At 36.0% G+C, this 20,657-nt stretch overlaps 1 protein-coding gene across 9 annotated transcripts in view; it reads right to left on the bottom strand.

Moving 5' to 3' along the window:
• The window catches only part of CDH18 (cadherin 18), a 1,009,468-nt gene that overhangs the window by 222,130 nt on the left and 766,681 nt on the right, over positions 1–20,657 (bottom strand). For all 9 annotated transcript variants that reach the window (XM_045038559.1, XM_045038553.1, XM_045038573.1 and 6 more), the window contains one exon: positions 5,585–5,704. In XM_045038559.1, coding sequence (XP_044894494.1) covers positions 5,585–5,704 — 120 coding nt within the window. The remainder of the gene's footprint in view (positions 1–5,584; positions 5,705–20,657) is intronic.

Genomic DNA, 20,657 nt, shown 5'->3' with positions numbered 1-20,657 from the left:
GACCAGAAATAAGTTTTGGTGAGAATGTACACAAAAGGGAACCCCTTTATGCTGTCGGTGTGAATGTAAAATTGGTACAGCTTCTATGTAAAACAGGATAAAGTTTCCTCTAAAAGCTAAAATTAAATCTATCAGATGATCCAGCAATTCTACTTCTGGATATTTCTCAAAAAAAAAACAACACCAAAAACATTCATTTGAAAATATATATTTGAAAAAAAAAATATATATATATATATTCACTGCAACATTATTGACAAAGGCCAAGATACGGTAACATCTTAAGTATCTATCAACGGATGAATGGATAAAGAAAATGTAATGTATATATATGCAATAAAATAATATACTTAAATATTAGGCATGAAAAAAGAATGAACTTTTGCCATTTGTAACATATATACATATATATGTGTATATATATATGTGTGTTTATATATGTGTGTGTGCATATATATATTTATATGTGTATATATGTACATATATATGCACACAAATACAATAACACAATATACTTAAATATTTGTCAGTCATGAAAAAAGAATGGACTCTTGCCATTTGTAACATACATATGTGTGTGTGTGTGTACACACACATACAATAATACAATATACTGAAATATTTTTCAGTCTTGAAAAAAGAATGAAATCTTGCCATTTGTAACAGCACAGATGGACCTAGGCGGTAGTAGGAGAGTTATCTGACGTCTATACTGTATATAGTTTACTTACTACATCTTGATGGCAGTTAAAATTATTTTTCACATATGCATATTCAGTGGCGTGTCAGAGAAAATTATCTTTGGTTCTATTCTCTGATTCCCCCCAAATATCAACAATTAATGTACCTTTTGATATTCAAGTCAGTGTGAACAATCTCCTTTTCCAGCTTAGTATTGGCAGTGGAACTGAAAATGACTCCTTAAATACAGAAAGCACTGCGCTCTCTCTCTCTGGACCATGTGTCCTGGGTTGAGAGGAATAAAAGTAGTCTAGGAGCTCCATGTCTATGCCTGTGTGGGAAGTGCACAGTGCTGGGAAGGGGATTTACCAGTCTGCATAGCTCGTTTCACAAAAGTCCAGGTATCAGCACTGCATGTGTTTGCACATAAAAAAATTACTCAGAGTGACTTCACTGCCAGGCTTCTGCTCACCAGTTTTTCCCATGCGACTTTCACCTTGCGTGCTCATTGTCCCACGATTACAAGATAGTTGCTGTACCCCCAGGGATTATGCACATGTGTAAATCCAGAAGGTGGGAAACCAAAACGACGAAGCATTGGCACCTATATAGAGATATCAAAAAGCCTCTAGTGGTGTTTCTTTTATAGCTCATTGGCTAGAAGTGTGCCACAATAGCAACAGGGAGGCTGGGAAATCTAGCTTCTTAAGTGAGTATGCTGCTACAACGAGCAAAGTTAGAATTCTAATAGGACCAACAAAGTGGGAAATTGTTATTGAGTGAACAACCACTGGTGTCAACTGTCTATTTCTTAAATGCTATCTAAAATGGACTTCTTGGGGCGCCTGGGTGGCTCAGTCGGTTAAGCGGCCGACTTCAGCTCAGGTCATGATCTCGCGGTCAGTGAGTTCAAGCCCTGCGTCGGGCTCTGTGCTGACAGCTCGGAGCCTGGAGCCTGTTTCAGATTCTGTGTCTCCCTCTCTCTGACCCTCCCCCATTCATGCTCTGTCTCTCTCGGTCTCAAAAATAAATAAACGTTAAAAAAATAAAAAATAAAATAAAATACAATAAAATGGACTTCTTGTGTTAAACCCCATACACTCTTACACTTTCAGGAACTTCTTAGAATTCTTCTCTAAAAAAAATAAAGTGATACATAATTTCTTTCAGTAATTAGGAAACATGACACAGTTCTGAATTAATGCATTAGTTTTTCTCTAAAGAAACAAATTCTTCAGCACTAGGCTCACTATTTTTGTCTATGTGCAGCTAATTGTAGGAACTTATTTGAAAATGTATCTACAACGATTTGTGCAATTATTATTGTTATATCAATTAGAGAGGGCTATTGGATGAGACAAATTGACAAAATATATTCTGCTATGGACAAATTTTCTCCTTTTGCAGATTTTTTGGACCATAAATTAAATATTTTAACTGCTTGGCTATCGATAAGCAAAATATTGCGTTTGGGAAAATAAAGTCATTCTCAAGTAGAGTTTCATATGGAATTATGCAAAATTAACATTGAAATTCATAAAACTTTTAAAGATGCTTTACATCTTTTATCCAAATATATAGTGATCTTCCACAAGCAATTTTTTGTTCATTGCTAAAATAAAATAAAATTGAAAAGGTTAAATAGAAACAAAGTTGCTGATGACTTTAATTACATCATGCACACTGGAGAAACTATGTTGAAAACCTTGTTCAATTACATCCTAAGAAACTCACTGAGGCCTTCCCCTGAGTGCATTTTTATAGCTGATTGATTTCTGCTACAAGATGTTAAGGAAAGGTCTTTTTAGAGAATCAGAGCTATTGTGGGTCAGGACTTGTGCATTAATGACAATTGTTTCCTGGACAGCATGTCACTTTATCTCATCTAGAGACACTATTTTCAGCTGGGACAGTCATTTCTAGGGATAAAATGTTGGTTATTTTCACGTCTAACTTACTTCCTTTTATTTATTTTTTTAACTTACTTTCTTTTAAATTGTCATCCCACATTTTCTAAAAGTATATTTTTCTTAATAAGAATACTTAAAAAACTTTCTTTAAATGCCTGAAAAATGTAATTTAGCGATATATAATATGTAGAATTCACATTTTGTATAGTTAATGTGGACTAAAAATTCTTTCAAACAATTTTTTTTCCTGTTTCAGTTAAGACTATTTCAAACCCTCGTGATGGCACACTAGGCAATTTTGGAAATTCTTTTTAATCTTAAAAAAAAAGTGGGGACATGGGGAACCTGGGTGGCTCAGTTGGTTAAGTGTCTGACTTCAGCTCAGGTCATGATCTTACAGTTTGTGAGTTCAAGCCCTGCATCGGGCTCTGTGCCAACAGCTCAGAGCCTGGAGCCTGCTTTGGATTCTGTGTCTCCCTGTCTCTCTGACCGTCCGCCACTCGCACTCTGTCTTTCTCTCAAAAATAAACAAACATTTTTTTTAAAGGGGAGGGACACTAGAAATTGACTACCTACCTATATCTTTCCTAGGACTGGGCTAAGAACATTGCATGAAGTTTCTCATTGGATTTAGTTGTTATTCTAAATTTCTATGCAAGTACACAGGGGCATATAATTTAAGTCGCTTGACCAATTTATTATGATATTATGTAACATCCTAGGATTTGATCATGAAGTATCCTTAAATCATTCTGGAATAAACCTTAGTATTTTAGAAAAATAACAGTTAAGAATTACTGCACTATACTATATTAATTACAGTATAACATCACTGTCCTCTTACGTGTGGAATGTCTGTTATCAATGCAGAAGTGTTTGAGAAAGATTTCAAGTCCAATGTCCACCCTTTTTTTAGCAACATGTAGCAGAAACCCTTTGATATCTAAAATGCTGTAAAAGTGTTGAAAAGAAAAGAATATCTAGTATGCTCCTTGTATATAATTAAAAGGTAGGCTTTTTTAGTCTCATTTTTTATGTGCCTGCAAATTAAACATAGAATTTAACAACAGAAATGTTGTGAAGTGTTATATTTTTCTTTGAAATATTCATTATTTATTGGGTAAAAATATATGAAGGCTGTGTGAAAATTGACTCAACTCGAAATATAAGTACATCTATATTAAACCAGATAACTCTTCTAATAGTCTTTGTTAGCAGTGGTAAAAACTCATATGAGTATCATTCATACATAGATGTCGTTCTTGACTATTGCTGATTTTTTATTTTAAAAAATAAAATATTTTTATTTATATTTTTAAGCTTCTTTATTTGTATTGAGAGAGAGAAAGAGAGATCATGAATGGAGGAGGGACAGAGAGAATGGGAGAGAGAGAATCCCGAGCAGTCTCCGTGCTGACAGCACAGAGCCCAATGCAGGGCTCGAACCTATGAACCATGAGCTTATAACCTGAGCCAAAAGCAAGAGTCGGATGCCTACCTGACTGGGTCCCCCGGACCTCTCAAGAAGTTGCTTATCTGATACTTATTTTAGTTCACATTGTGTTATTTTTTATCATCTCCTGATTTTTAGTTTTTACCTCATTTTATTATATATTTATTTTATAATTATAATGCATATAATACAAGGATCTACTTGTATGTATGTATTCTGCTTTTACCTGGCTCTGAACATATTCTTCATTATTTTCTTCATAAATTATAATAACTAAGGGGTTAACAGTATGTCTGAGATCCATTATTGTCCCATATACTTATGGGTTGGAGCACACCAGGGGAAGAAAGAAGACAAATAACCTGGTGGAATTCTCTTGAAAACAGGATCATGACAATACTCTTGGCATTCAAATGGTATTAGTTACTGGGAATGTGCTAGCATCTTTTCAGTTGGATGTACCTCATCTAAGATAGTGGTAAACAAACCTGAGATGCATAAACTTATGAAGCAGGGTCCCTTAAAAAATGTTTTGTATGCCATGTCATTATGTGAATATAAGGGGATATTACAACCAAACATAGCTTTCTTCTGTGTTAGTTACGTGGCTGTGTCCATTACTTCTTGATAATCCCACATGTTAATCTGATTCAGAATGAATCTAATGTAACTAGAAAGGATTTAGGAACCTCTGGAATATCCTGGATCTCTCTCTTCATCTGTGCCTCATGACTATCTTTAAACTATGAGTAAAATGTGAAACTCATTTCTTACTGGACATTTGGCTACATTCAAAATCAATGTATGTTTAGTCACATTTTTATTAACAAATTATTTGTCAATGGGGCCGTGAACTTTTATGTGGTTTTTAGATTATGCTGCTGTAACATGATCCTATAATGCATTCCATTTTGACATCACATAACATGATATCATTGTTTAGGACAGAAAAAGGAGAGGAAAGAGAGCAGAATACCTATTTTTCCTGAAAAAAAAAAACATTTTCTATGTTTTTGTCTTCACTCTCAGTTAATTTCTCTAATATAAGACAATATTTGAAGAGTGAAGAAATTTCCAACTACGAAAAAATGTCAGTTCTAGACACAGTAGTTCCCCCAATGTAATATATGACAACTTATGTGACAATCAAATTCAAATAAAATAGGGAAACATCCAATGAATATTTACCCTTTTTGGCAAAGACTTAAAACTAATATGTAATTAATAGAAAAAATACACTCGAAAATCTCACTTGATGTAATACTCCCCATTTGTTTTAAGCAGAGAGTAATTGTTGCAGGGATATGCAAAAATAAACTTTTTACTGGTATGGGTATAAATGATGGATAATCAAAATATTAAGAAAAACAGTTATTTTATCTTCAATGATTCAGTTACCTCATTTTAGAAAAAGTGAGGACACTTTAAACTGTGCTAAAATAACGATTCTGAAGTACGAGAGTACACAGAGATAAAAAATACTGGTTTCTTTTTTATTTTAGCACACATCTGCACATAAATTGCACATAGATGCACTAACCTGTTTTAGGGTCTACGGAGAAGTAGGGCTGTCCCTGGAGAATACTATAAACCACCCGCGCACTGTTTCCATAGGTAGGGTCATCTGCATCAGTGGCTGTAACCTGTAGAACAGAGGTACCTGTGAATTCAGGAAAACAAATTTTAGTGTGTGGTAACATTTAGCACATGCTCTGTACACAGAAAAAGGTTATTCTTCAATACCTATGGAATGCTATAAGAGACGTATCCTACTAAATTTAATTCTTGGATTTATCTATCAAACCTGTCCCTTGCTTTTTTCCCATGACCACAACTGTACCAAATGAGAGGCCGACGTAGAATATTTGGTCTCCAATATTTTAATATAGTTCTTTCTGTGCTGTCAACACTGTGGAGAGCTTCCTCTGACACTCACATAATCGGGGTTGGGTTGGGTTGATGATCAAGGATCAAGCGGGTACTCAATGATGGGGTAAAGTTAAAGGTATGGTGAGGACATATGTTGCAAGTTACATGATGATTCAGGAAATGGGAGGTGGGGTGGTTTGTGATTAGGTTGGAATGTGGGTGAGTTGACATTAAATTATCAATGGCATCGAAACAGCACGTTCAAACCATTTTCATTCATTTATGCCCTTTTTATTTCTTACACAGACAATTAATGAGTCTCCTGACTGGTCTCCAAGGCTCAGTTTTCATTCCTTTAGATTCTTATAAACAGTACCAACATAATCATCTTTCTACAATGAGTATCAAAATATGCCTATTTTGCTGGTTATTTTTTTTTAATTAAAGTGTACTTTTTTTAAAAAAAATTTTTAACGTTTGTTTATTTTTGAGACAGAGAGAGACAGAGCATGAATGGGGGAGGGTCAGAGAGAGAGGGAGACACAGAATCTGAAACAGGCTCCAGGCTCTGAGCTGTCAGTGCAGAGTCCGACGTGGGGCTCGAACTCACCGACTGCGAGATCGTGACCTGAGCCGAAGTCGGACGCTTAACTGACTGAGCCACCCAGGCGCCCCTAAAGTGTACTTTTGTAACTTTCAAATATTGTATTTTGAGGTAGTAAAATTAGTGGATGAATTATTCTGGTTTCTTTTATGTTTATTAAAATACCGTTTGCATAATTAGATACATTTATATCATATTTTAGTTATTCCCAAATGAAAACTGATCTAGGAATAACAAGACAACCATCTATTAAGGGCTATGTAACATCACTGTAAAATTAGTGGGTGAAGAGCTCTCATTTATTCATAAAATGTACTTGATGAATCATCTAATAGTGCATACTTGATATTTTATTCTGCTTAACTGGAAAAGATTCCACTACTAATTCATGTTATGTAGCAAACAAAATATTTCCACAATCAAGTAAGCCTGTGTGCAATCCTGCATTCATTTTGGTCCTTGACTATGGAGGCACTGGCAATTTTCAGTCTTTAATTTTAGTCATGACTTCAATTATTTAGGTATGGCACTTACTAAGGGTCAACTATCTGTTTAACAACAAAGATTTTACTTCCAAGTGGAAATGCAGATGCAACTTTAAGCAAAGCTTGTTCTTCAAGGGATACTAGAAAACTTAATAGAATTAGTCTGCCGTGTTCACCTGAGAATCCTTATTAGCAGATTATAAATGTATATGGACTTTTAACAATATGTTAGGATTCTGGCCTCTAAGTAGCAGTTTTACATTGAGATTATAAGTGGAAATATGGTAACTAGCTACGTATACTCAGAAGAGGAGGACTGTGTGATGTCTAAAAGTAATCTCTAAGAATGAAAAAACGCAGTGGTGACACTAAATGCGGCAAGAACACTCAGAAACTAGGTCACTTGTACAATGCAGGTGGAAGTGTACATTTAGCAGATTTCTATAAAATCAAACACACATTTACCACACAACCCAGCAAATTGTACTCTTGGGCATTGATGCTAAAGTCATGAAAATGTATGTTCACCTAAAACCGTGTTTGCAAATATTCATATATATTCGCAGCAACATTATTTGTAGTAGCCACAAACTGGAAACATCCCGGATGAACTCTACTGGGAAAAACAGCTAAAGAATTACTGTGCATTCATAGTATGGAATACTACTCAGCAATAAAAATAAACACCCTGTTGATATATGCAACAAGTTGGATGAATCTTTAGGGGATTACACCTGGTGGGGGGAAAAAAAAAAAAAAACAATCCCAAAAGGTGACATATTGTAAGATTCTGTTCATTTCACATTCTTGAGTTGATGAAATTTTAGAAACTGATAACGGATTAGTAGTTGCCAGTTTCTTTTTTTTATTATTTTTTTATTATTTTTTTTTCAACATTTATTATTTTGGGGACAGAGAGAGACAGAGCATGAACAGGGGAGGGGCAGAGAGAGAGGGAGACACAGAATCGGAAACAGGCTCCAGGCTCTGAGCCATCAGCCCAGAGCCTGACGCGGGGCTCGAACTCACGGGCCGCGAGATCGTGACCTGGCTGAAGTCGGACGCTTAACCGACTGTGCCACCCAGGCGCCCCACTAGTTGCCAGTTTCAAGGAGAAGAGATGGAAGTAAGTGAGATTGGCGTATAAAACAGCAACAGGAAGGATCCTCATAATGTTGGAACTGTTCAGTATTTTGATGATGGTGTGGCTACGTAAACATACACAGGTGATAAATTACATAGAACTAAACATTCATCCAAGTAAAACTGGGGGAAATCTAAATAAGATTTGAAGATCAAATAATTTCGACTACCTGGATATTTTGTATAGTTTTTCAAGATGATAATTTTGTATGTTATATCACTGAAAAAAACTGAGCTAAGGATACAAAGGATCTGTCCATATTGTGTCTTTTTGTTTTTAATTTTTTAATGTTTATTTATTTTTGAGAGAGAGAGAGAGAGAGAGAGAGAGAGAGAGAGAGAGAGAGAGAGGAGGGGCAGAGAGAGATGGAGACACAGAAATAGAAGCAGGCTCCAGGCTCCGAGCTGTCAGCACAGAGCCCAATGAGGGGCTCTAACCAATGAACCATGAGATCATGACCTGAGCCGAAGTTGGACCCTCAACCGACTGAGCCCCCAGGAGCCCCTGTCCGTATCATTTCTAATGGCTGCATGTGAATCCATAATCTCACAATTAAAAGTTCAAATGAAAGACAAAACCATTCCCTTGCTTTAGTGATATTCCACTCTTAGAAAGCCTTGTTTAGGCTTGTGTGGGCACCATGATTTTCCTCATTGCAGCACTGCACGTCCTAGCTCCATTACACTTAGAGGAGTGAGTTTGTTCACTGCCTCTTTCACTCCTAGTTCTAATTATTAGTATGATGCTTATAGAGTGTTAATGAGTTTTTCTGTGATGTCACAAAATTCATTGAATACTTCATATTTATCTCTCCAACCTGTTCAGAGAATACCAATCTCCAAATAAATAAGTCTACAAATAAAAGTAGGTTTAGGAGCCATTTTTGTTGGAGCCACACTGAAAAAAAAATTGAAATACGTAGTAAGTGCCCAGACAAGTTCTGTAAAAAGCCCACGATGTGGCTAACATGTTATAAAATTATGTCGGTCAAATCTTTGATCTGATAGGAAAAATGCTGATTGCACCTGGCAGATAGGGGTTACTGAGATTCAGATAGGAGAGAAGAGTATAGATAGAAAGTATTAGAATAATAGTCATCTTTGGGGCACCTGGGTGGTTCAGTTGTTTAAGCGTCCAATTTTGGCTCAGGTCATGATCTCTGCAGTTGGTGGGTTCGAGCCCCACATCGGGCTCCGTGCAAACAGCTCAGGGCCTGAAGCCTGCTTCGGATTCTGTGTCTTTCTCTCTGCCCCTCCCCAGCTTGTGCTCTGTCTCTCTCTCTCTGTCTTTCAAAAATAAATAAACATTAAAAGAATTTTAAAAAAAATAGTCATCTTTCAAGGAGCCACACTTATAAAATCCTCAGGTTTTAAAATCTGCTCTGGCCTTGCAATAGTTATTCAGGTTTTAAACAGTTTTTAATGTCTTAAAAACAGTCCCCAGTCAACCATTCCATAGAGAAATCTGATAAAGACAAATTGTGCAAGATCACACCTCATTTGTGGTAATAGGCTGGGTCACCACATGACAAAAAAAAAAAAAAGAAAGAAAGAAAAAAGAAAAAAAAATTCTTCTGCTTGGCTTAAAGTGTCTATAAAAGTTCAGTCTTGTTACATGAAAGCTGAAAGGCATGAATGGAGTGACAAGTGAAATAAAGAACAATAAGAAAAGGAGAAAGAAAAGAAAGAAAGGTAGCCTGCTGGTATTATGTAAGTGATGGTTTAAAGTAGCACCAAGACATGAGCAGAGAAGGGATCCTGGGAAGAGAAAGCAAATATAATAACCTTATATCCTGGTCAAAATGTATGGTCATTAACAGTTATACACATCTCTATAGAGTAGGTCTCATAGGTGTTGGGCAATTCTAATGTGCATGAAGCAAGGGAGAGGAAATTACCTGTGGCACTCTACTTTGGTGGCATCTGAAGGTATGAGGACACCACTCTTCATACACAGATTGCTGGCTGAAGGGAACACACGTATATGTACAGCATATAGCCCAACCAAAAATCAGCCTGCCCCTGATACAGTAAGGGTCAAAATAAATAGCGAGGATGGAAAATAAGTCCTTTGCCCAATTGTTGAAGGATCTCTTACAAGGAGAATTGGTAGGGAGGTTTCAGGCCCAAAGAAAAATATATACATATCTTACATTCTTACGTATCTGAAACCTAGATGGCGACATTTTAAGAACCCTTAAGTGCTTTGGGGAGTTCTTTTACATTAGGAAAAAAAAAACTTTTTTTTCATTAAAAAATAGATAACCTAAAAAAATAGAACCCTTCAGGGTGTCTGTTATGAATTGAATTGGTTCCCTTCAACGTTCATGCGTTGAAGTTCTAGCCTCCAGGACGTCATGGCCATCTTATTTGGAAATAGGGTCACTGTAGGCATAATTAATTAAGATAAAGTCCTACTACTCTAATACGACTGGTGTCCTTATAAAAATGAGGAATGTGGAAACACACACACGCACACACACACGCACGCATGCACGCACGCATGCACACAGAGTACTTTACATGAAGATGAAGACAGATATTGAGGTGATTCTTAAACAAGCACTGAAAGGAAAAATTTCCAGCAAAGCACTAGAAGCTGAAGGGGAGGCTTGGGACAAATCTCTTTCCAGTACTTTAGGAGGAAACATGACCCCGCTAACACTTTAGTCCTCAGACTTCTAGTTTTGAGAACAGGGAAACAAAATTTGTTTTGTTGTTTAAGTTGCTTGGCTTGCCAGTACTTTCTTACAGGAGCCTTAGCAAACTAATAAAATGTGTTACAGTGTCAGTGGGAAGAAATTACATTTATTCTCAGGATTTACAGGTGTTCTTTAACTGAATCTGTCAAAGAATCTAAAGTTACAAGTCACAGATGCACGCGCGCGCACACACACACACACACACACACACACAAAGATGGTAATTCCCTATGCTATGTGATACCAGCTATATCATAAATGAGATACAATAAAAGTTATTTTCACAAGTTGATAAAAGTAGGTAGAAATTAATGGTGTCTGACTTTTTTAAAACATTAGGCACTACTAGTGATATACTTTTTGGCATTTTTTCAGTAAGTTAATGAGATATATTGGTTATGTTAATGAAGAGTTTTTCTTCCTGGTTAAAAAGAGAAAACAAATCAGTATGTATTCTAAGAAGGGTATCCCACATTGGACAATTCAATTCCTTTATTCATACTATGTCCCCCAATTATATGCATAGTGGAAAAATTATTATTCTTTATAATGCTGTATTTCCAAATGAAAATATATGAAGTAATGACAAAAATTCCATTATTCTACAATATTAAAATAATCTATTTTTTCTATAAATTATTATATATTGGTCAATATATATTCAACCGGTAGCCCCTTCTGTTTATAACTGGCTTCCAATCAAAGAAAACTTTAAAAGTGCTTTATAAGCTTTAATTTTACAACTATTTCCTATTTAAAAAAACCACAAAAGCTTTTTAAAGCTTCACTGGCTATTTAGTGTACAAAATTTTCATCTTAAATATTTCCTGTGGCACATACTTAACTGTTCCCATGCTAGGGATTAGTACCTTTCAGCTGATGTTTGATACAAATTTGAAAAAAAATAATAGATTAAAGTACATAAAAAAGCTTTCAAGATATCTTTTCTGCAATAAAATTTAAGCCTTGTTTCCTTTGGGAATTGCTCTGTGTCACTCTTTTCATTTGGTTTCTTTTTTGTACTACAGCTTTATAAATAGCACACATTTTAGAAAGTTACATATCAATGGAGGAGCAGAAAGAGTGGACTTTTTGAAAGTCTCTAAAGACCAATCTGAAATATTTAATAAGGCATTTTAATACAAGCAAATATTCTCTGAGATTGCAAATCGTTATGCATGATTTGTCAGGGTTCACAGCTCTGTTAAAATATCAAGTGAATCAATGTTGAGCAAGAACTCTGAGTAAAAATAAGCTAAGGATTTATGTAGGCAGAGAATCTCTCTGAAGGAATCTCTTAGGGCTTAATTCTCAGAAGATTTTTCCAGGGAGTGTGAAAAAGCAATAGTCATCAAGATACAACTAAAATTTCATTCTACACAGGAGGACTGTAATTTCACCAACAGAGCAATAACACAGGATTCCAGCCATTGTGTAATTTGATAAAGCTTTGAGTATTCACCCAGGAGTCATTGGATTTTTAAAAAATCCTTCTGCAAGAACACTTCTGAAACATCTGGTACCAAAACAAAAATCACTATTGTAACTGTGTATTATTTTTTTTTATTTTTAAAAAGTTTATATATTTATTTTTGAGAGAGAGAGGGGGAGAGAAAGAAGAGGAGTGTGAGTACGGGAGGGGCAGAGAGAGCGGGGGAGACAGAATCTGAAGCAGGTTCTGTGCTGTCAGCTCAAAGCCTGACACAGGGCTCAAACCCAAAACAGTGAGATCATGACCTGAGCGGAAATCAAGAGTTAGATGCTTAATAGACTGAGCTACACAGGTAACCCTGTAACTGTGTATTTTAAATCATGGCCATCATAAGTTCTGTGTACTTTCAACTAGATCCCTTTTATGGAACTGAATAATTTGAAATTTCACATTATTCAAGTAAATTTTATTGTATATTCCTTAAAAAGAAAAAGAATAATAATTCAGGAAGTAACATGAATTTAGTACCAATTATATGAAAAACACTCTGCTCTATGACATTTAATTTAATTTTTTTAGGTTTCTTTATTTCTGAGAGAGGGACAGAGTGTGAGCAGGGGAGGGGCAGAGAGAGAGGTAGACACAGAATCTGAAGCAGGCTCCAGATTCTGAGTTGTTAGCACAGAGCCCGATGCAGGGCTCAAACCCACAAACTGTGAGATCATGATCTGAGCCGAAGTCGGACGCTTGACCCACTGAGCCACCCAGGTATCCCTCTGTCATTTAATTGAATAATTAGATCAATCTACTGAGAAAATTACATTTAATGCCATTTTGCAGGTGAGGGCATTGAGGTCCAAAAAGGTTGTGTAGCTGACATTTAGAAAAGGCGGAATTCAAGCCTGGTCTTATCTGTGTTGATATGTGACATTCTTTCCCCTACCATCTATTTCTCCAACCAGTCATGATGGAGTTTAATAGTTCCATTGAGTTCAATAGTTACAGTGTCTTCACCTTTGTGTGTGTGTTTGTGTGTGTGTGTGTGTGTGTGTGTGTGTGTGTGTGTGTGCGTGCGCGTGTGTGCGTTTCCTTGGTGGTATGTAATGGCCATCCAACTGCATCTATTTGGGGGAGAGGTAGCATTAAATTTCTACCCTCTGCCTACATGGTGAAAGGCCAATTCAATAAAGACATCTTGTAACATAAAGATGTGTCTGGACTACTTAGCAGAAGTAATCTCCAGGTACTGACAATACTGCTGTGCCCTTCTAGAATCTTCCTTACCACCTAAACAAAGGTGGGGACCAGAGGAAAACTGCAATGCAGAAGGAAAGGCATGCCTATTTCCGTTCCTTCTACCTCCCCGCCACCCTCCCTCCCTCTTTCTGCTTAGCGTGGTATCTCTGGCAGTGTGCGCTTCTGCAATGGTTTCAGCCCCCTCTGAGCTCCCTTCTTCCCCGGATCCATGCAACAAAGCCCAGCTCCTAGGGTCAGATAACACGACTCTTCTAGCCCTAGGGATACAGGACTCCTTCGCTGGTTGCCTCATGACCTGCAACTTGGTTGGTCTTTTACCTCTTTCATTTTTGTAACTTATTCCATATATGTGATTCCTGCTCTTGATCTAATTAACAGTGGATTTTGTTTTCGTGCTTAAACTCTGTGTGATACATTCGGTATTAACGGGTCTCTCCCCAGCTACCTTGCATTGCTTTTCTGAGTAACGACTATACTTGACCAGATACAAAGGTTAGGTTCTGTACTCAATTCTAATACAGTGAGTACTTTTAAATGAAAATCTGTGTTCTTTGCATTCAAACGTTAAATTAGTCAACATATGGGAATCTGACAAATACGTACTTCAGAGAGTTGTTCATTCTATGCAAAATAAAATCATGAGATTTTGACAGAAATTGTTTTTTGAAGTGGAGAAAATGTTCATATATGCATGAAAATTTAATATATATATACACACATAATTAAAAACTTCAATATTTCTCAAAGTGTTCACCAGTAGGTTCTTTAATTTAGCAGATGTGCTAATTAAGCTCATTGCAGTGCTGTGGATTTAATATCAGTTTCTTATCAAACATTAGAAATTATATCTATAAATTGCTTTAATTTTCAGTGGAGAAAATTCTATTTGAAAAATAAAAATTTTTACTAAATTCAGCATTGTTCTGAATAGTGCAATATTATTTCAGGTGAATTTTCATTATATCAAATATTCATATATGCAAATGTATATATATTTTTAATTTTAGAGAGAGAGCACAAGCAGGGAAAGTGGACAGAGGGAAAGAGAGAGACTCTTAAAGTAGGCTCTACTCTCAGGGCAGAGCCCAACGTGGGGATTGATCCCATGACCCTGGGATCAAGACCCGAGCCCAAATCAAGAGTCAGATGCTCATCTGACTGAGCCACCAAGTTGCCCCTAATCTGTATATTTTTAAAGTAGCCCCCCCAAAAATAAACTAGAAAAAAAATGTGCATATATACAGTTAGAAGCCTCTTTACTTCTTAGTTTCTATGCTCACTCTCACCAGATCCACTGTTTGGGTATACCAACTCTTTGTCCTACTGCTTGTTCTTTCATTATAATTTAAAATTTTCTGATTGTATCACAACTGAAAATTATTCATTGCTATACCATAATTAAACATGATGGATTCATTGCATCACAATTACCTCCCAACACCTCTTGCATCATGCAATTTAATTACATCATTAATTTTATTTATTTATTTACTTTTTGTTTATTCATTTATTTTTGAGAGAGAGAGAGAGAGAGAGAGAAAGAGAGAACACAATTGGGGGAGGGTCAGAGAGAAAGGGAGACAGAATCTGAACCAGGCTCTAGGCTCCCAGTTGTCAGCACAGAGCCTGATGTGGTGCTCAAACTCACAAACTGTGAGATCATAACCTGAGCTGAAGTCAGATGGTTAACCAACTGAGCTATCCAGGCACCCTTTACATTAGTAGTTTTAATTAATAATTAAAATTAAGTAATGCTATTTTAATGTTATTTTTTAATTAGTTACTGTTACTTTTAAATTTTTTTTTCAACGTTTATTTATTTTTGCGACAGAGAGAGACAGAGCATGAACAGGGGAGGGGCAGAGAGACAGGGAGACACAGAATCGGAAACAGGCTCCAGGCTCTGAGCCATCAGCCCAGAGCCTGACGCGGGGCTCGAACTCACAGACCGCGAGATGGAGATCGTGACCTGGCTGAAGTCGAACGCTTAACCGACTGCGCCACCCAGGCGCCCCAATTACTGTTACTTTTATTGTTATGGGTAAAATGGTTAATTAAATCCCTATATTTTACTTCAATAATTTTAGGTAGCAAATAGTATGATCCTAATGATTTTGGAGAAAATATGTATAATTTATCACCTTTTCACTCATAATTTTTGTCAGTTACATGATTTAAGTCTATGTGGTATATAGTATATCATGACTTATGATTTTCTATGGCTTTCTTTGATGGTATACATTATATTACATCTTTTATGCTTTTTCTAAGGTTTTATTTGAGAGACTGTATATAAATGGGCAACGTTGAGACCATAAATTAAAACAGAACTCTGACTCACAGTTTGTAGCAAACAGCCCAAGAAACCAACCCATTATCTACAATAACCAGCCCAGGAACCAGGCTACTTATTCTCCGTAAGTCATATGTCTAGGAAGTTAAATGATTCACCTTACCAACAATCCAGGAAGTCAAATAATAACATCCAGCCCCAAATGGCCAGGACTTAATCAATAACTTGCAATTTCTCTACACCTTTCTCCCCTTCCAATCATATACAACGCTCTGCTTCTAGGTCACCCACCTACAGTTTCTCTATGGCAACCCCTCCAATCATGGCATACTCAAAACTTTCTCTTTGATTCACTATAAACCTTTCCAACTCTTCGGCCTGCTTTGGAATCTCTGCAAAAATGCAAGTGAATGATTGTGGTTAATCGTCTTGTTATAGCAAACTCTGAGTAAATAGCCTTTGCTCATTCTCATTTTGTTGGTCTTACCTTATGTCCATAAATTATTTTCAAAAGTCAAGAGTAAGCACTATTTGATGACACAAAAATTATTCTCTGCAAAACCCATTAATGTGACGTGAATAATGTGAAATGAAAATGTCTAGATTTCTAAGCTTTTATCACAAAAACGAGAATGTTAACAGAATCAAGATCAAATGCTTTTTCACAGTTCTTAAGGCATATGGCATATTTTCTACTCATTTTCTAAATCCAAATATCCTTCTTTCTAGAAATACTGTGTAGTTTAGTAATTTGCTAAAGTTCTTAATAATAAATACTTCTAGTATATTCATGCTTTGGCAGTAGATATGGTTGTTGATTTTTCCTAGTTTTTCCATGTCTGAAATTTTCTAAGTATTTTCATATCAGAAAAATTATTTTCTCTAATATTTTATTGATAATCATGATGCTGCAATGAAAGACTTTTTATACAGTTTTCCATTGTCTTTTTCATCTGTATCTTTGCTCATGAAAACTGTAATTTGAGAAATATTTGTCCTTAAACATTTCTCTCTCTCTCTTTTTTTTTTTTTGAGAGAGCACAAGTTGGGGAGGGGCAGAGACAAGGGGGACAGAGGATCTGAAGCCAGGTCTGCACTGACAGCAGTAAGTCCATGTGGGGCTCCAACTCATGAACCACAAGGTCATGCCCTGAGCTGAAGTCAGATGCTCAACCAACTGAGCCACCCAGGTACCTCAAAACTTATCTCTTTTTTACATTACATTTTAAAATTTCATTATCCAAGGAAATTTGAATGTGGGTTCTCAAATTAGTTAATTAATTAGTTTTCCTGCTTGGTGCTTATTTATATTTTTTCAAGTTGAAAACTCAGGTTTTCTTTTGTTCAATATATTCTTTGTGTGTGCGGGGGGAGAGGCACCTGGGTGGCTCAGTTGGTTGAGCATCTGACTTTTGATTTCCGCTCAGGTCATGATCTCATGGCTCGTGATATCTAGCCCTGCATCAGGATGTGTGCTGACAGCAAGAAGCCTGCTTGGCATTCTTTCTCTCCCTCTCTCTCTCTCTGCCCCTCCGCCCCCTTGTCTCTCAAAATAAATAAATAAACTTAAAATATGTATATATCTTTTTTTTCCCACAACAGAAGAAAAATACTTCTAGTTGATCATCCATGTCTATTACTATGTCATATATGCTTTTCCACTTTGTCTTGTTTGCACTACACAAAGTAAGATGTCCCTGGCTTTATTTGCTAGATCACCAACTTAATCTTCAGCTATGACCATCACATCATTCAGTCCACTGATAATTATTTGTTTTAATTTAAGCATCTTACTTTATTATTTTCTTATTAATTTTTTTTAGTTTATTTATTTTTTGAGTGAGAGAGAAAGAGAGAACAGGGAGGGGCAAAGAGAGAGGGGGAGAGAGATTCTCAAGAGGCTCCATGCTGTCAGCACAGAGCCTGATAAGAGGCTTGAACTCACAAACTACAAGATTATGAGCCAAGCTGAAATCAAGACTTGGATGCTTAATCGACTAAGCCACCCCAGGCAACCCTGATTTTAGAAATCGATTTTTTTTGTTCCTTGAAAACTTTACTTTTCATTTCAGTCTACTCCTGTTTAATGAATGCAGTAAAATCTCAGATTTCAGTGTCAGCAAATTAGATTTTTAATTTAAATTATTCTATTTTATCTGAATTATCTTTGTTTCTCTGTAATGGATAATTATTCAATTTGTTTAACTCCTGTCTTTTGTGTTTAAAAAATGAGTTGAATTAATATTTTTTGAATGTCCCCAACACCCAAAGTGATGCACAGATTCAATAAAATCCTTATCAAAACCTCTAAATTCATATGGAAACACAAAAGACCCTTAATAGTCAAAACAAATAAGCAAAAAGAATGAAAATGGGGGCATCACACTTTGATTTCATAATATATTACAAAGCCACAATAATCAAAATAGTATAAAAACAGACATATATATATATATATATATATATATATATATATATATATAGAGAGAGAGAGAGAGAGAGAGAGAGAGACACGGAATAAAGAAACAGGAGAAATGTAGGAGAAAACATAGAGATAACTTCTTGAAATTGGTCTTGGCAATGATTTTCCGGATATGGCACCAAAACACAGAAAACAAAATAAAAATAGACAAATGGAATTGAATCAAGGTAAAAAGCTTCTGCACAGCATAGAAAACAGTCAACAGTAAAAAGACAACCCTGGAAATAGGAGAAAATGTTTGCAAACTTTATTTTTAATAAGGACTTAATATCGAAAATCTAAAAGAAACTGATACATCTCAATAGCAAAACAAGCAAACAAAAAACAAACAAACAAAAAACAAATAATCCAATCTTTAAAAAATGCAAAGGATCCAAATAGATGTTTTTCAAAAGAAATACAAATGGCTAATGGGTACACTGCTGTTCGATGTCACTAATCATCAAGGAAACGTAAATGAAAAGCTTAATGAGATATGACTTCACATCTGTTAGAATGACTATTATAAGAAAGATAAAAGATAAGTGTTGGCAGGGTGGGAAGAAAATGGACCACTGGACACTGTTGGTGGAAATGTAAATCGGTATAGCCATTATATTAAAAAAAACACAGTATAAAGTTTCCTCAACAATTTACAAGAACTATCATATGATCCAGTTACCCCACTTCTGAGTATGTAAATAAATCCAAAGTGAATGAAATCACTGTATGTAAAAGAGATATTTTCACTCTCCTGTCACTGCAGCATTAATTACAACAGGCAAGATATAGAAACAACTTCAATGTCTAAATGTCCATCAAAAACAAATGACTAAAGAAAATGTGAAACAAGCAAAAATATATGGAATATATATTGGAAGATTATTCAGCCTTAAAGAAGAAGGAAATCCTGCCATTTACAACAATGTAGGGAAAACTGGAGGTGATTATGCTAAGGGAAATACGCCAGGCACACAACGCCAGATATATTATCTTACTGAAATGTGGAATCTGAAATACTCAAACTCACAAAGCAGATAGTAGAATGGTAGTGTCCAGGGGCTATGGAGTGAGGGGAAATGGGGAGATGGTGGTCACATGGTATATAATATCAGTTATTCAAGATGAATAGTTTCTGTAGATTTAGAAAACAGCATGGTGACTATATAGTTAACAATACTATATTGCATATTTGAAATTTTCTAACAACATGGATCTTTCATTCTCATCACAGGAAGGAAGGAAGGAAGGAAGGAAGGAAGGAAGGAAGGAAGGAAGGAAGGAAGGAAGGAAGGAAGGAGGAAGGAAGTAGGAAGGAAGGAAGAAGGAAGGGAGGGAGGAAGGAGGAAGTAAGGGATGGAGGGAGGGAGGGAGGGAGGCATGGAGGGAGGGAGGGGGAGAGGGAGGGAGGGAAGAAGGCAGGCAATGTTGACTGAGATGATGAATATGTTAATCAGCTTGATCATGGTGATCTTGTCATAGTGAACACATACATCAAAAATATGAAGTTGCACACCTTAAATAAATAAAATTCCTTTGGTCAACTATAACTCAATAAAGCTGAAAAATTTTAAAGTTAAAACAGAAATTGAGTTGATGCTTACCCTTTAAAATAGGAATGCTACCTCTAAATAAGTGTGGCTGGATGGGTGCCCAGTGGGTCAAGGACTTTTGTGTCCCCCAAAAGAGAAGAATGACTTCCATCAGAAGGGACTGTGACATTTGCCCCCTGGGAAATCTCTTTTACTCTTTTTTTATTGTTGTTCCTCTCTGATAGGGAATTTTCATTCACTGAAAGCTATTTTCTGCTTCATTCCCATGTTCCAATACCCCTAAGTATTTAGGGGGAAATCATCAACGGCTTTACAATAGAATAGAGACACATTTTCTTTGTATGCACAGATGAGATTGAAAAAAGTCTTTCTTGTTATAAAAGCTTTAATTTATTAAGTTGCCTGTGTGACTTCCCCAGGTCGTTCTGTGTTTTTGAATCTCCTAGGGCTTTCATGGGTAGAACAATTTTCACCTTTAATCCTCAGGGTTATAAATCTGACCTCTTTTCCCCTATTCAATTTTCAATGTTTTCAACGCTCCAGGAATTTTCAGCATCTCTCACTCATTTTTGTTACTCTATCTTGTTGTTATGGTTTCTTTTTGAAATATTTATGGTTTCTTTTTTGAATATCCTCTTTGACATGCCAAGGGGAGATATATCAGACAGAACAGTTTAAATTATGCCTCGGTGATAAACTGAGTATTTTAAATCAGAGAAGTACAGCATGATCTTAGTAAGAAAAATAAATACAAATGCGACGTCATTTCCCTTCAGAAAAGCAATCTTAATAGTGTATTGTATGTCTTTCCATA

Source organism: Felis catus, chromosome A1, assembly GCF_018350175.1.
Source record: "Felis catus isolate Fca126 chromosome A1, F.catus_Fca126_mat1.0, whole genome shotgun sequence".
Classification (NCBI taxonomy): domain Eukaryota; kingdom Metazoa; phylum Chordata; class Mammalia; order Carnivora; family Felidae; genus Felis; species Felis catus.
The sequence above is the reverse complement of the archived record's forward strand: the minus strand, read 5'-3'. Positions and strand labels throughout refer to the sequence as shown.